Genomic DNA, 17273 nt, shown 5'->3' with positions numbered 1-17273 from the left:
TTTGATCAGGCTCAGGAGGTTAAAGGAAACATTCCTGCCCTTCATGTTTAGTTACTGCCAGTCTCTGCATCTCATTCTTTTAAGTCTTTGAGTTTCCATTGACGTTTTGGCCTAAATCCAGAGTCATATGGTGTTCCTATTAGTAAACTGAAAGCTGAGTCTGCCAAACATGTTTATTTCTCCTTCAGAGCAAATGTGGGTAGGATGAAAACCACTCTCTGTTATACTTACATGTTACTCATTAACTGGCTTCAAAAAAAAAAAAGAAAAAATCACCTCAGCTAGATTAGGAGTCATGTGAAGAAAGAGCTTCCTGCAATGCAGAAACCGAACAAGGCTGAAACTCAGAGATTTTCACATTATTGGGGAGCTTGAAAAATGAGCCCTTGAGTTTACTTCTTGAGTTGGCGGCTGACAAGTGGACAATGATGAAGAAAAGGCTCTCATCAGGCAATGATACGATGTTCCGGTCTGAGACTCCAGGCAGCCCAGGCAAGTCGGGTGCAGAGGCCCAGAGCAGCGTTCCTGACAGCCCCGGCGCAGTGTTTCTCAGGTGGGTGCGTCCTCTCTGCCCGCCCCAACCCCATGGCCTCAGCCACCGGACAGATGTTGCTTGGAGAGCTCCTGCCTCATCCCCAAAGGGAGGATTCTGCCAAGGAGAAAGAGAGGGCACAGCCCAGGCCCCCGGGCTGGTGGATTTTAAGGGAGTACATAGCAAAGATGTGATTTGCTGAGCAAATAGAATTTAACACCATGCAGGGACAATAATTGTTGTTTAATAATAATTGTAGTACTATTTAATACGTACTGGCAAGCTGGCCAGCTACGCAGTCACTCGGTTCCTGACCCACTCTCAGGTTCACAGTAAGTGAAACCAAATTGCTGTTGGTGGTGGTGTGGTTGCTGTTGTTTGATTGCCAAGTCATGTCCAACTCTTTGAGACCCCATAGACTGTAGCACTCCAGCCTTCCCTGTCCCTCACCATCTCCCAGAGGTTGCCCAAGTTCATATCCATTGAATCAAATAGTTAAACCAAAAACCTCCTTTGGCTGTCAAAATTATGTTATAAGTATCAGAATATGCTGTGTGCTTAATCATTCAGTCGTTTCCAACTCTGTGTGACCCCATGGACTGTAACCTGCCAGGCTCCTCTGTCCATGGGGATTCTCCAGGCAAGAGTACTGGAGTAGGTTGCTATACCCTTCTCCAGGGGATCTTCCCAACCCAGGGATCAAACCCAGGTCTCCCGCATAGTAGGCAGATTCTTTACTGTCTGAGCCACCAGGAAACCCAAGTATCAAAACAGTAATTATTAAAATATCAAAACAGTTTCCTTCTTTGGAGTTTTCTAAATTAAATGCTAAAATAATACTGGCTGTAGTCTGGTCCTGCTACTTACTGTAAAATGATTTATAGCAGCTTTGACTAGATTCAGAACATATCTTTTTTAGCTATAATTATTAATACCTACATGAACATCACTCTGATAATTTATATTTTTAATGAAAATTCATTTTTCTACTCTTTATTCATTTGATTCATAATAATTTTCTAGCAACTTATAAAATGGGGAAACCAAGTGCAGGTGGAAATCCATTACAAGAAAAAGTTTCTCATCCAACTTTTATAAAATTGAGGTTTAGCTGACTTACAAAGCTATATGAGTTTCAGATATACAACGCAATAAAATTTTTATAGATTATAACTCATCCAACTTCGGTGTAAATGTTTTTAATGGAGGTGACGTTGGTCTATAATATTACATGTTTCATGCTTATTATTTCTACTTCTATATACATTACAGCATGCTAACCACCTAAAATTTACTTTCCATCTGGCATAAACGTTAATGTAACTTCCATGTAAAGTAATCAAGTCAAAGTAGAAGAGGAACCTCCATATCTGAACTTCACTTTTGCATAGCACCATATCCAGAAAGTCAGTCGTCTGATTTATTTTTTAACCATTTTAAATCATTTACACAAAAAAAGTACTCAAAATTATAGCTTCTAAAAATTAAATAGAAAATAAAGAAATCCCACTAATAGCATTCATATATTAGACTGTCAGTTTAGGAAGACAAATTCAATCACTTTTTTTAAGTTTTTGAGATCAAGAGCCTGAATTTACGTAAAATATTTCTCAATACATCTATTTAAAGTGAGTTTAATTTTTCCACTCATCAATAAAATAAAGCTACCTTACTTGCATTATAGTTATTTGAGTAAGAGTACAATTCTGATTGAAAATGTAAAACTCTTGGATTATTTCCATATTTTCCTGAAATTTGTTTCTTTAATTACTCTGTCTACCTAATCTTTCTCTTACATTGACTGTAGTGCAAACTCTTCTTGTAGCTCAAGATCTAACCAGGAAAAATTAAATTAAATGTATAAAACTATTAAAATGCATAAAATATGCAAAATATAATTTAAGTACATATAATACACATGATTTAAATAAATATAGATAAGTGGAATACTAATAAAATTAAAACCTACATCAATCCATATTTAAGACTTTTTAAAAAGAGCCCAGGCCTATTTTACCTGCATCTTTGAATATTCAACATCAAATCTATATATTAGTATATGTAAGGTTTTTTTATGTGTATTGGAATCTATCTTAAAACATTATTCATACCTCCAAATATTTTGGCACTAGAGGAGTTTTAGTCTAGTTGAAAGATCTACTTTACATATTGTGTATAAAATCATTTAAAATAATTTTTTGAAGCACTCAGTCATGTGTTGGTTAATTATTTGAGGTCAAAAATCACATAGAAACCCACAAAGACCTACTGTAGAGCACAGGGAACTATATTCAAAGTCTTGTAAGGAAAGAGAAAAAGAATCTGAAAGGAAACCTGTAAGGAAAAAGAATCTGAAAAAAATATACATACACATATAACTGAATCACTCTCTGTACACCCGAAACTGACACAACCTTGAAGATTAACTATACTTCATTTTAAAAAAGAATCAAAAAAGATAAACCCTTCTCTTTACCTTCTAAATAAATGTTGGGAATTTATGTGGCTGTTGTATTATCCCATTATCTTTCCCATGAACTAAAGCTAATCAAATGTACCCTCAGATCAACAAACTACTCAAACAGACACACACAATCTATGCAGTTTTTACATTCAGTCATTTAGTCCAACAAAGATTTATTGACTAAGTATTATATGTCAGGCTGTGTGGAAGACACAGCAAGTACAATCAAAAGCAAGACAGAAAAAAAAAAAAAGCAAGATAGACCTAGTCCCTGTCCTTATGAAAGTTATGAATTTAGCATTGAACATAGGCAAAATATATATATATACTATTAATGTATATATACATGCATAATTTAAATATTAATATATGTTATTATAGGAAATAATTTCAGGGCAGAGATGGAGATTAAGATGGGAAAAACTTCTTTAGATGAAGTGGCAAGTCAAGGACTCTCCAAGTGATATTTAGGCTGACTTTAAGGATGAAAAAGAGCCAAGCGCAAAATGACTGGGAAGGAGCATGTTGCTCTGAAGTGGAGAAGACATGTGTCCTGAGGAACCACAATGGGCACCTGATGAAATCGGAGAGACAAGCAGAGGATGAGGAGTTTAAAATTCTATTCTAACTGAGATGGGAAACCACTAGAAGGTTTAGGGGAGTATCATAACGTGATGCTCCCTTTTGGCCCTCTCTGGGTATTTCCTGTTAGCTGCTCATTCAAGCAACACTCCATCTTGCCCAGGTGTCCGATGAGCTTGTGCAAGAGTCTCCAAGGTACCTACCTAGGAGAGGAACAGTGGGGCCATATAATGGCCATGATTAACTTTACTCATTATGTCAAATTCCATTTCAAAGTTCTGTGTCATTGATGCTACCACCAGCAGTTATTCTGCTTCATCAACATTGCCATTATCTAAATTTTCATTGTTTTCTAATCTGGAGGGTGTGAAATGACATTTCAAAATAAATGGTTTTAATATGCATGTCTCTTATTAAGACAAGAGAAGCATCTTTTCAGTATGTTTGTTGGTCATTTTCATTTCCTCCTCTTTTAAATCACTGCTTATGAATTTATGACCCTTTGCGGAAGCAGAAATGGAGAGATTACTATTTTTCCTTATTTTTAGATAGGTTTTGAAATACTCCCAATACTGATCTTTTGTGAGCTATGTGTGTTGTAAATGTTTTATTTCAGCATATGACTTGTCTGTTCATGTTGTCTATTATGTCTGAGCTCTTATTTTTAACTTATTAGTCTGCTTATTATATTTTTTATTGAAGTATAGTTGACCTACAACATTTCAGGTGTACAACATGGTAATTCAATACCTTTATAGACTGCACTCCATACAAAGTTATTATAAAATGTTGACTATATTCCCTGTGCTAAACATTACATCCTTGTAACTTACTTATTTTATACCTAGTAGCTTGTACCTTTTAATTACCTTGACCTATTTTGTCCCTGACCCTACCATTCTCCTCTCTGGTAATCACTAGTTTGGTTCTCTGTATTTATGAGCCCATTACTGTTTTGTTATATTTTTTCATTTGTTTTATTTCTTAGATTTCACATATAAGTGAAATCATACATTTGTCTTTCTCTGACTTATTTGACTTATTTCACTAAACATAATGTCCTGCAGGTCCACTCACATTGTTGAAGACAAAATTTCAATCTTTTTATAGTATATGAGAAATATTCTGTTATATATATATATCAAACATTTATCCATTCTTCTGTTGATGGACACTTAGGTTGCTTCCATATCTTGACTTTTATAAATAATGCTGCTTTGAACACTGAAGTGCATACACCTATTTGAATTAATGTTTTTGTTTTCTTTGTATAAATACCCAGAAGTAAAAATAGTGAATTGTATGGTAGTTCTATTTTTAAGTTTCTGAAGTACCTCCATACAGTTTTTCATAGTGGCTGTACCAATTTACATTCCCACCAACAGTGCATGAAGTTTCCCTTTTTTCCATAGCCTCACCAATGCTAGTTATTTGTTGTCTTTTTGATAATAGTTGTTCTGACCGGTGTGAGGTGGTATCTTATTTTCTTAATAATTTGCACTTTCTGTAACTTAAGAACTCCTTCCACTCTGAGGTTATAAGAATGGGCTTGTGTATTTTCTTCTAAAAATGTCTTCTTTTCAAACTAGGATCCTTTATGTATTGGGAATTTATTTTTGTTTCTGGTGTGAATTAAGGCATCATCTAATCATTTCTAGGGATAATGAATTCTTCCCTGGTGGCTTAAATCATAAAGAATCCATCTGCAAGGCAGGAGACCTGGGTTCGATCCCTGGGTTAGGAAGATCCCCAGGAGCAGAGCACGGCAACCTACTCCAGTATTCTTGCCTAGAGAATTCTATGGACAGAGGAGACTGACAGGCTACAGTCCATGGGGTCTCAAAGAGTCGGACATGACTAAGCGACTAAGCACAGTACAGCACATGTATTTGGAATTATTTTTATTTCCAGTGTGAATTAGGGAATCGTCTAATCATTTATATGGATAATGAATTCTCCCACCTTATTCATCGAATAGACTTTCCTTCCCCATTAATCTGCAATGCAGCTCTATCACACATTGCTGTCTTTATTAGTCACTTATAAGGAAAGCTTTTTATCTGATAAGACAAGAATTCTTACCTACTTCAGAAGTGATTTGCTACTTTTGACCCTTTGCTCTTCCATTTAAATTTTAGAATGTGGCTTGTCAAGTAAAGATTTATTTTAAAAGTTGAAATTGCAGAAAATCTATTGCTCAATTTGAGAAAATGTGACATTTTATGGTGTTCAATATACCTACTCAAATACATGATGTGGCCTCCATTTATTTACATCTTTAATATCCTTTGATAAAGTTTTAGAGAATTCTACACAGAAATCTTGCACATCATTTGTTAGACTTATTCCTAGGTGCTTTACACCTTTGCTGTTTTTGGAAAAGTTAATTGCATTTTATTTTGTTGATGTTGTACAGAAATATAATTGAATTTCTAAATTGATCTTATATTCTACATTCTTGCTAAATCTTATTAATGTTAATAATCTGTAGGCTGTGTTTTTTGTAAAGAAAATACTATTTGAAATTTTTTAAAAAATTTTATCTTTCTGAACTTTAGTCCTTCTAAATCTTTTTAATTTAATTATACAAGCAAGGAATTCCATATAATGTTGAGTATAAATAGTAAATCCAGAATTTCTCACTTTGTTCCTAATTTAAAAGGGAATGCTTTTTTTTTTAAGGGAATGCTTTTATTTCAGATTTTATCAATTTTTCCGAGGTTAAAGATATTTCCTTCTTGTTGAGGTTTTTTAAAAGGTTGTTGAAACTACTGAGTGCTTTCCTAGCCTCCACTAAGATGATCCTCATTTGAAAATCTTTGGCACTCATAAAGCACACAGCACTTCATTTGAAGTACATGAGAAGTCATCATTTCCCAAAATACAGAACGCTGGAAGGCCTTGAAAAACATGAATTGCTTTAAGCTTCATAAATAGACTGGAAAAGGCTCTGATGAATTAATACTTCCATAAATTAGTCATTCAGCAAATAAAAATCAGGTATTTTTAAATTAGTTTTTGGAGATTTACTATTCAAATTAGCCAATAGATCTATTGCTTTTAAAAAATTTGTTTCTCCAAAATATTTCTCTTTAGATTGTCAGTCTATTGCCATTGTAGGCAAAGATGAAAGTTGCCCAGTGAAGCTAATGTTTTAAATGGGGCACCATGGGCTTTGGGGGCATAAACAAGGGCCAAGATGACAACAAAAGAGGGCAAATATGGGGCAGGACCAAGCTGGAATGTGAAACTAGGATGGAACCAGTGCTGGGCTATGGTTTGGGGAACCACTCCAGGCTGCAGTGGACGATGAAGTTGGTAGGTTCAAAACAGCCTTGAGTCACTTTCACTGCGCCTCCTCTTAGTGGCTCCAACGACTCTGCTTCTACTTCTCTGCTCATCAGTTGTCATCAATGAGTGGTAAAGGAGATGTTGACCCTTCCTTTCCACTCTCCCCTCCCAAGAGCCTTGCTTTTTCTTAGCCAGTCCCATTTCTGCAATTAGGGAAAGGATAGAAGACTATTTGGTACCTGAAGAACAGGAACATGGTAGATACTATACCATGATCCATTTTTACTAGGTAAGCCCCATGGCCTCAGCTCCTGTTCACAGGAGTTGTAGAGTTAAGAGTGATACTTAGAAGCTAAAGGGAGGTTGAGTTTTAGGAAATGGGCTTCCTTCTCTAGGAACAGGGGTGAAGGCTAGCAATCAAAGAAAGCAGGACTGTGTTAAGGGAAAAGATAATAGTGTCCTGAGTATGAGGCAAGGATTTCAGTGAATGGAGTGAGATGAGGTGGGGTCAGGTGAGCAGGTGAGGTCAAGATGGTAGGATCAGTGAACTCTGCTGGGCCTTGAGGTACAATGATGTAGTGGAAGTTAGAACGAGGAGGTGACATACAGAGGAAGAGGCCTCTTTGATGGAAGAGTTAGAATTTCCAAGAAGGAAAGAGGATTCCCCAGAACTAACATTGCCAGAAGAGGGACCTACAGTCTTCTTCCCAAACTGTGCCAGACACTTGTCTACTGTCTAATGATACAAAGCACCCAGGATTCTCTCAATACACATGCTCAAGCCTATTACCAGGCTTTTGTAAATGCAGTAAGTCCGAAAATTCCTATTCATCTTTCCAGATGCACCTCCTGAAAGGTTTAGTATAACATCAGAGCTCTTCCCTTGCCCCCTTACTTCTGCCCTCAAAACTAGAAGCCTTTTCTTATTATCCCATATTAACTATGTATCAGAATGTATTGTCAAAGGGAAGTATTTATTATAAAACCAAAGAAGCTTAATCTTCCACCTTCACTTATTTGGGCCCTTCCAAGGCCCTGGGAATGTCCCTAGCAAGATATTCATGTAGTCGTACATTTTCATAAACTTTTCAGATAATATTTTAACTACAATTATAATTGCCTTCTCTTCATTTCAATTTTCTCTCTGTTACACGTCCCCTCCAGTCAGGTAGCCAAGGGTATTTTTGGCACTGTGGACTAAGGGGAAGTTGTTTGGAGATACATTTAATTAGAGATAATCAGAAAATATTTATGTGATTTGCCATCATTTCTATGTGCTAAGTTATCACTAGTCCTCCTGGCTTCCAGGAATACTCCACTAAGCAAATTCACCTTGCTTGATGACACAGAAGTGCAGGACCGGGGACTACCCCGGTGGTCCAGTGGCTAAGACTCTGCGCTCCCAATGCAGGGAGCCCAGGTTTGAGTTCTTGTCAGGGAACTAGATCCCACATGCCACAACTGAGAGTTCACATGCCACAGTGAAGATCCTGCATGCTGAAACTAAAACCTGTGATGACCAAATAAATAAACATTAGGGGGGAAGAAAGGTGCAGGACCAAAGATGATACCATCATATAAACATGTCCTTCAAGTGCCATGCATCAGAAGCACGTAGGTAATGGAAGAGAAATTAAGTTGGAAATGTACAGAGCCAAAGGTTATCTCCAGCAAGGTCTTCCCATCATCACATGTGTAAATAGTAACTTCTGGGTTCTGTTCTCACTAACACCAAGTCAAACCTGAAATTCTCTCTCCTGTTAAGACTTGATACTTGATAATGCAGCTAAGTATACCAAACTTTATTTATGCTTATTACACAATTTATCAGAATCCTTTGTTTATGGGGCACAAACCCAAGGTAATACTAAAAGCAGCCATTGTGTCTGTGTGTGTCACATAGTACATTTCAGCATGATATTATCAAGAACAGGCTTGAAGCTGTCTGAAAATGTCTAACCTATTGATAAAGCTCGTGGCTTCCCCAGTGGCTCAGATCGTAAAGAGTCCGCTGGCAGGAGTCTCAGGTTCAATCCCTGGGTCAGGAAGATCCCCTGGAGAAGGAAATGGCAACCCACTCCAGAATTCTTGCTTGAAAAAAATCCTACGGATGGAAGAGCCTGGCAGGCTACAGTCCACGGGGTTGCAAAGAGTTGGACATGACTGAGTGACTTTCACTTTCAAACTTTTTCTAGAGAAAAGACTGTATTATCTCTAATTGAAAATTATAAAACTTGTGTCATATGAAAGGATCAACAAGTATCAGTTAAAAATAAGAAAACAGCATAGAATATGTCAGGCAGTTAATTTATAAGAGTGTTACATTAGTTTTTTGGATTTGGAGATACTGATGGAGTTTATCAGCTATTTCCAAACTAACAACCTGACTTCTTTCCTCTTTCTAAATATATACTCCCTTTCATGCCTAATTTTTTGTTCATAATTTCTCTTAAAGAAGACCCTAAAGCAGTATAAGCCTTCAATCCACAAACTCTTGATATGTTCCTGATTCTAACTGCTTCTGTGTCTGTGTTCTCCAGGAGATCTGAGCCTTTTGATCTTAAAACCTCGTGGAAATCTATTATGGATAAGTTTAGCCTAAAGTTCCATTTTCATTAAGAGGTTTCTTTGTTGTTGTAACAGAATTTTAAAAGTCAGATTCATTTCCATGCCTTCTTCTCTTTCATTCCCCCTCTTTCTCTCTTTCCCTCCCTTCCTCCCTCCTACTTCTCTCTCCTCCATGTTTAACAAAATAAAACCACCCAAGAGTAACTGATGTGGAAATTCTAGGAGTTTCCTCCGTGTGTATCTATGTGGGGCTGGATGAGGGAAATTGAAAGCCCTGCCAAGAAGTACATAAGTGATGAATAACTGTTTCTACATAAGCCAGCAGTAACAATAATAGTCTCCTCTAATTGCACTGTGGCATACTCATGGGAACTTTTTACAGATATGACCTTATAAACTTTGGTGGCTTTTTCCTGTGATAGATGGATTATGGTTACTCTCTATGTTGCTTAGGTGAAGAAAGCAAGTAACAGTAAAGGAAGAGAAGTTTTCTGTTGTTACCATATGGCAAAACTGAACCAATGAAATGAGTTCATGCAGCAAATACGCAGCCACTTACAAAACCAAAATAGTTATCCAACTTCATTAACCAATTTATTCACCTGGCTTGGCTCCAATTATTTGGACTACTTCCAAAAATCAAATCCAACATTCAAGGGTCATTTCATTCAGTTTCTTCATGGTGATTTTTACAACCCCAGAGGGGACACTGGTTTCAGAGACAGGCATAATTCTCTGAAAAAGTGAAGTTTAAGAAGACTTTTCTGGGATTCTGATTTTTACATTTAGTCATTTTATGATCCTGTGAGTTTCAGTTAAATTTATGTTAAAAGACAATGGTATTTGCTCTATGTACTTTTGAGCAATGACAAAAGAACAAGTATGGTGGGTAATTTCATTTATTAGAAAGTTATGGAATACTTTCTAAGATCTCTGTGTTAGGGATGCTCTGTCTAGGGAGGACTGCCTGGTGGACATCTGGTTTCATCACTTTCTAAACTGTGTAATTCCTCTGTGCCTCACTTTCCTCAACTGTAAAATGGAGATAACCATAGGATTGTGGAGAGTATTAAGTGAGATAATACAGAAAGTGCTTGGCACACAGCAAATGTTCTGACACTAGCTGTGATTATTATAAGGCAGTGGGAAAGTAATAATGGTAATATTCACTTGTCACCTAGAGCTCTTAGAGGCTAGGAATACATCCTTGTCTCTGTATCCCTAGCACCTAGCACAAAGAAGAAACTCTAAGATAAGGAGAGACTCCTGTGGAGTAAAGAAATGGCTAAAGAAGGGATGGGATGGGGAGGGATGTGGGAGGGGGGTTCAGGATGGGGAACACATGTACACCCATGACTGATTCATGTCAATGTATGGCAAAAACCACCACAATATTGTAAAATAATTAGCTTCCAATTAAAATAAAAAGAAAAAAAATTTTAAAGAGTCAGCTCCTATCTCCAAGGGACTTCAGTTTCTGCTGGAGACAGACACACTCAGACAACCATAAAGGGCAGGGAAGGTACATGTACCTTGAAGATTAAATTATTGACTGAACTCTCCAAGATATAATTTCCCACAGCATATTTCCTGTTAATCCCAATGTTGCAATACTTAGATCTAGAAATAAACTACACATTTCAAATGTTTAGTGGGACAAAATAAACTTTTCCTAATGTGGAAGTCTCACAGCTGCCAGGATGATCTTGGAGAAAAAGAAACTTCTACTTTATTCCCTCCAATAAACCCAAAGGGGCAGAACAGGGTGCCATGAACAAGCCTCACTCCAAGCGTATGTGTTCAGTCATGTCGGACTCTGTGCAACCCTATGTAGCCTGTCAGGCTCCTCTGTCCACAGAATTTTCCAGGCAAAAATAAAGGAGCAGGTTGCCATTACCTACTCCAAAGGATCTTCCCAACTCAGAGCTCAAACCCACATCTATTGAATCTCCTGCTTTGGCAGATGGGTTCTTCACCACTGCACCACCTGGGAAGCCTTTCTCACTCCAACCATGCTCCTGCAAAAGGAAAAAGAAACTTGGAAGCAGGAATAGTCAGATCATACAAGTGTGTTGATTTATCGCTGAGCATTGTCCTTTGGACTGTGAGAAGGACACTCTGTGACCTGGTCGGCTTCTCTGTCACATCTCTTGCCCTGTTTGTACCCCAGAGAGATTACACTCCAGCCACACACGCTAGTTCGGGGCCTTTGAACCTTCTTCTCTGCCTACAAGAGTTAGACACAACTGACTAACACACACACACTGCCTACAACACACAGGCAGAGTAAAGTCTGAGCTGTCTTTCAAAGCTGGACCAGGTACCACTGCCGTCAGAAAGTCTACCCTGACCTTATCCTCCTTTCTCTGGACTTACATTGTACCTTTTGTTTATTTCCATTACTGCATTTTTATCACACACTCAATCTTACTTGTTGTCAATATCTCTCTTCCTTACACTCTGCCTTTTATTCCTAACCAATCACTCGGCACAGTTCCTGGCCTAAGCTAAACAATGATAAATGTTGGATGAATGAAAGGGGGTGGATGATGGATACATAAGGAGCACCCCTGAGTTGACCAGAATAGCTGACCCTTGCTGGGGTGCTGCTGACCACGCCCCAGGAAGGCTGAGGAGCAGCAGACAAGCTGGTAATATGCTCAGTGCAGGGAGAGCAGCTAATGGCAAAGTCAGATGACCTCTCAGATCTTCTGACTCCAAGTCTAGAATCTTTTCACCCTCCCACTAATTTCACTCTTCTTCTGATTCATTATTAGATCTCAACTGCTATTTGCTTCACTATGGTCCCAACTGCTTTACCCTTGCCATTGGGAAGAGAGAGGAGAAAAGTCACAACTGAAAGGCTACAAGCAGCAACACAGGCTGAAATTCCTGTTTCCATAAATATAAGCTTAATTTTAACTTAATTCTACACTGAATTAATTTAAGCTTAATAAGCTTAATTACTCTAAAACTAAATTAATAAATATAAATAATTTAATAAACATTGGCTTTTAGTTTAATAAATAATCCCTCAGAGATGCCTCACACTTTCATAGCTTCATACCTCTGTGCCTGTTTTCTCTCTGCCTGGGATAGTAGTTCCCTCAAGCAATACTAAACCAACAAGTGTTTTGCATTTTTGCAATATCCTGTTGCTTACACAGGTTGGCCCAGTGTATTCAGTGGGCATGGGGACCATTAACGGGGAGAAACCCAAGAAAGTGGGGGACCACATGAGACCATAATGGAGGCGGGGCAGCACAGCAGTTTGTAGATGACACCAAAACTACTACATATTTCTAATCTGAACAGTAATATATGAGGGAAGGGCAGGAGCCTTGGAGTTACTCAGACCTATATTTGAATCACAATTCCAGCACGTACTGCATTACCTTAGTCTAGTTACCTAATTTTTCCAAACCTCAGTTTTCTCATCTGTAAGATGGGGCAAGTAGCGCCTCTTAGGACTGTTTTGAGGATTAGGCATTCACAGTACATGGTGGCAAATAGGTCACTCAAGAACTGCTGTTATAGTGACAAGGTTGGTGAAGTGTTACTATAGAAATACAATAGGAAGTCATAATCCAGACACTGTATCAAATCTTAAGGGTCCCCCCATCCTACCGCCGCATTTGTTTTATTATCCCCATGGGACTTCCCAGATAACTCAAGGGTAAAGGATCCACCTGCAATGAGGAGACCAGAGTTCAATTTCTGGGTCGGGAAGACCCCCTACAGAAGGAAATGGCACCCCACTCCAGTATTCTTGCCTGGGAAATCCTATGGACAGAGGAGCCTGGCAGGCTACCAGTCCACAGGGTCCCAAAAATAGTCAGATACGATGGCTTAAACAACAATAAATAATACCAAAAGTCCATGTGCCCAATACACAGAGGCCAAACAATACCAAAATGTCAGAGTTTGGAATAGAGAAAGGTTTACTGCAGGACCATGCAAAGAGACAGGTCGCTCATGCCTTAAAATCCCCCAAGCTCTCTGAAAGCTTTCAGCGAAGCCCTTTTCTAGGAAAGTTTTGCAAACTTCTTGGCATCACATCACTTTGGCAACACATCACTTTGTTCTTGAGTTCAGGTCATGGTCAGGTAAGGATGTTCCCGTATATCTCTACCAAAGGAATGTTTTTCTCTGTTCTGACAAGAAAGGGCAAGATCCCAAGGCATAGTTTTCACCCTCCAAGGTCCCAGTCCTGGCTAAGGAGGCAGATATCAATTGGCAGCTCTCTCAGGGCCAGGTTCCCAGACCCTGTCCAGCTGTCATCCCTGAGGGAGCCAGGCACCCAGGAGCCAACTGACCCTCAGGTTCCTCAGGCCACCCAAACGATGGGAGCCAGGTCCCGAAGACTGCATCCTAAGCAAACAGCTTCTGCCATTAGGTCCCAGAGGAAGGGATCCGGGAGAGGCTCCACCGTGGCCCAAACGACCTTGCTGAGGGCTCTGCTGCTGCTGCTGCTGCTAAGTCACTTCAGTCGTGTCCGACTCTGTGCGACCCCATAGACGGCAGCCCACCAGGCTCCCCCGTCCCTGGGATTTTCCAGGCAAGAGTACTGGAGTGGGGTGCCATTGCCTTCTCCGGCTGAGGGCGCAAAACACAATCCCCAGCCTGTTCCCTGGGCCCGCCGCCCCCAACTCCCCACCCACCTCTCACCTGCTGGCCCAGAGCCTGTGAACTGGAGGGTCTGGGGTAGAAGGCCAGGAATGGCCTCTTACCTTGCCCTCTGTACGAAGACCACCACTTTGCGCAGGCCTACCATGGACTCAACGCACTCGCTAACTGGCGGCTCTTTGACGGTTGCTTGTGGGCGGGTCCAGCTGCGGCGCTGACCAATGACTGAGTAGGACCACTAACGGTCCTGCTGGTTCAACGTTCAAGACTCTGCCTGCAGTGCAGGAGACCCGCTTAGATCCCTCTCACTTTGACTTTCATCACCGTTGCCTGGTAACAGGGTAGGGGCTAATGATGCACAGCCTGTGGATGTTTGTTGCTCGGTCGCATCTGACTGTTTGTGACCTCATGGCCTGTAGGCCGCCCGGCTCCTCTGTCCATGGGATTTCTCAAGCAGGAATACTGGAGGGAGTTGCCATTTTCTTCTCCAGGAGATATTCCCAAAGTCAACTAAACAATAAAACGACTCAATGAGAGCTAAAAACATGGGGACAAAGTAGAGGAAGCTTAAAAAAAAAAAAAAAATCCTTTTTTATTTATTTGAACCATGGAAACATTTGAGAACTTTAAGATTCAAACTTGAAGAGTCAAGCAGCTGTCAAAGTATTTCATTTCTTCATTGTGACTGAAGTCCATGTTATGATGCTTTTAGAAAAATACGAAAATAAGGGTTTAAAAAAAACTACAACAACAAATGATGTCGGGCCAAGTAGTTTCCTCAAAATTACACTACTTTGTGGGGAGGCAGGGGGCAAGGAGGGATGTGATTATCTCTAGGGGGGGAAAAAAAAAAGACAGGTTCAAAAGGTCTGTGTCACATCAAAATGAAAGGTTTTCCTAACAGTGCTACCAGTTACAAGGTGAAACAATGTTCTCTACTCAGGAATTCCACACTTTGGGCTTTCACTTTATTATAAATTTGTCCAAGCTTAGCTTCTTCTCCAGTAAAGTAATACTAAAGATCCTAAGAAAAGAGGCTTCTTCGTTTCTGATACAAAATATTCTTTCTTCAAATTCATCTGCTGAAAAGAATAGTGGAAAGACCCCTAACAGGCTTCTGTGACCTGGAGCAAATCACTGACCCTTTCTTTTTCCTCATCTCACAAAATGGAGAGATCTGTTGTGAATAGTTTTTCCAGACGACTGAGAAATTAAAAGGAGGAAAAAAAAAAATCAAATGAGGTGATACATATAAAGTTTAAAATTACAAGATCCTTCTGAGGGAAAAAAATGTGAAGCATTCTTTTTGTGTATTTTGTGGAATTTTTTTCAAATTTTATTTTAGTTACTATCTGAAGTGATGGTTTAAAAATCAGGCTAATAAAGCTGAAACTTTTAGGGCCTATCAGAGTGAAGCACTTCTAATTCAGTATTCATTCTTTGCACCTAATTTTGTAGTGCTTCTTCTGAAAGAAGTCCTCCATATTGTTTAGGCTTTATACCCTACAAAACTGAGTCTACTCTAGTTGCTGCATTTTTCAATCAAGACTAATAGACATTATCATCAATATTTCGTAAAAGTAAAATGGGAAATAATCTAACAGTTTAACAAATCTATGCAGGAAGTTATTATGATGGTATGAAAGGATATTTCCAAAATTGGAAAATATGGAAATAAACCTTATTCCCTACATAGACATACTTTGAAGGAGACCATTCATACTGTCATACAAGATGACCACATTATGTAATCCATATATACTAGAGTATGTGACATATACTTAATGTAGAATTAATTTTAGAGTAAAACATAAAGATGGTAACTTCTTTAAAAGAGAGAAAGGAGTTATCAGATTTTTTATTTATATGCATTATTATATCCCACATCGGGGAGTTTTGAAGAAGTAGAGGTTCCAGAAATCCAAAAGCTACTCTACTAATAATAGTTCCTCTTTGAGTTAAGAAGTAGCATAGGAGAGTAGTTAAGAAGACCAGTTCTTCAGCCAGATTGCCTGGGACACCACCTCATTTAAGTAGCTTGTCATGTCTGTACTTCATTTACCTTACCTATTAAAGTCTGGGAGGGGTGATAGCTCCTACCTCAAAGAGTTGCTGTAAGGATAAAATGAGTAACTAGATTTAAGTACTTAGAAATCTGCCTACCATATAGAAGTGCTACATGTGAACTTGTATGCTCAGTCATGTCCAACTCTTTGTGACCCCATGGACTGTAGACCATCAGGCTCAGCTGCCCATGGAATTTCCCAGGCAATAAATGTTATTTAACACACCTGTGGCTGATTTCTAACTTTGGCTATTACCTCAAAAATTGCTTTATCAACTTTATGAAATTTTTCATTTTATCCTACTGTTGTTTTCCCATTAATGATAGCATGTTGCCTCTAGGTCACCTACTGAATTGCCAACTTTTTAGTCAGAAAGACTGTGTTATTCATCTTTGTATCCCCTTAAGTTTATTAGCTAGTCTTCTGGCCTTATTAAGGACAGAAGTAATCACTAAATATTTCTTAATTGCAACTTAAGAACAAGTGAAATAGAAAATCATGTGGCATAGCTTAAATGTTTCACAGCATAGGATTATTATAGATTTTTTTCAAAACGGTTTTTAATCTTTGCTAAATTTTCCAAATTAAGAAGTATAATTATGCCAGTTACTGAGCAAGAGTTGAACTTTTGATGATGAATAAAGAAGCAGAATTTTAGGTTGAGTTGGTTAAACAGAAGATATTAAAAAACTTCTTTCTCTTAAATATCAATAAGATATTTCTACTGGAAGCCACCTCATTTTTCAGTCTACCTGCCACAGAGGAGAAGCCTATCAAGATGATTTTACTTTGAACTTTCCCCAATATCTGGGTTTATCATAATAAAACAGAGTATGTTTTTATGCCCTAAATCACTCTGTTTATGTCCTAAATCACTCTGTTTATGTGAATACTAAATGACTGGGTTAGTTCTAAAGTAATGTTGTAAACCATGGTAAATATTTAATGGAAATATTGAGTGACCATTCTTAAAGTCCTTTACCTAAGTGACAGGGAGTTTTGTTCATTTTATAGTTATTTAAATGGCCCTTAATTAATTATAAATAATAAGAAACACGTGGTCATGCTGACACCACAGTTTTTTTGGTCTAGGTCTCTTCATTGGATCCCAAAGAAAAATAGCTTTGTTTATCCCTGAATTCAA

The 17273-nt window shown here is 38.5% G+C and overlaps 1 protein-coding gene across 2 annotated transcripts in view; it reads left to right on the top strand.

Moving 5' to 3' along the window:
• Nucleotides 1-282: 282 nt before the first annotated feature.
• GRAMD2B (GRAM domain containing 2B) overlaps nt 283-17273 on the top strand; it is a 118412-nt gene continuing 101421 nt past the window's right edge. For both annotated transcript variants that reach the window (XM_065918194.1, XM_065918193.1), the window contains exon 1: nt 283-553. In XM_065918194.1, coding sequence (XP_065774266.1) covers nt 426-553 — 128 coding nt within the window. In that variant the 5' untranslated portion in view covers nt 283-425. The remainder of the gene's footprint in view (nt 554-17273) is intronic.

The sequence above is a fragment of the Muntiacus reevesi genome, chromosome 1 (genome assembly GCF_963930625.1).
Source record: "Muntiacus reevesi chromosome 1, mMunRee1.1, whole genome shotgun sequence".
NCBI lineage: Eukaryota > Metazoa > Chordata > Mammalia > Artiodactyla > Cervidae > Muntiacus > Muntiacus reevesi.
This window is presented reverse-complemented; position numbering and strand designations above follow the sequence as displayed.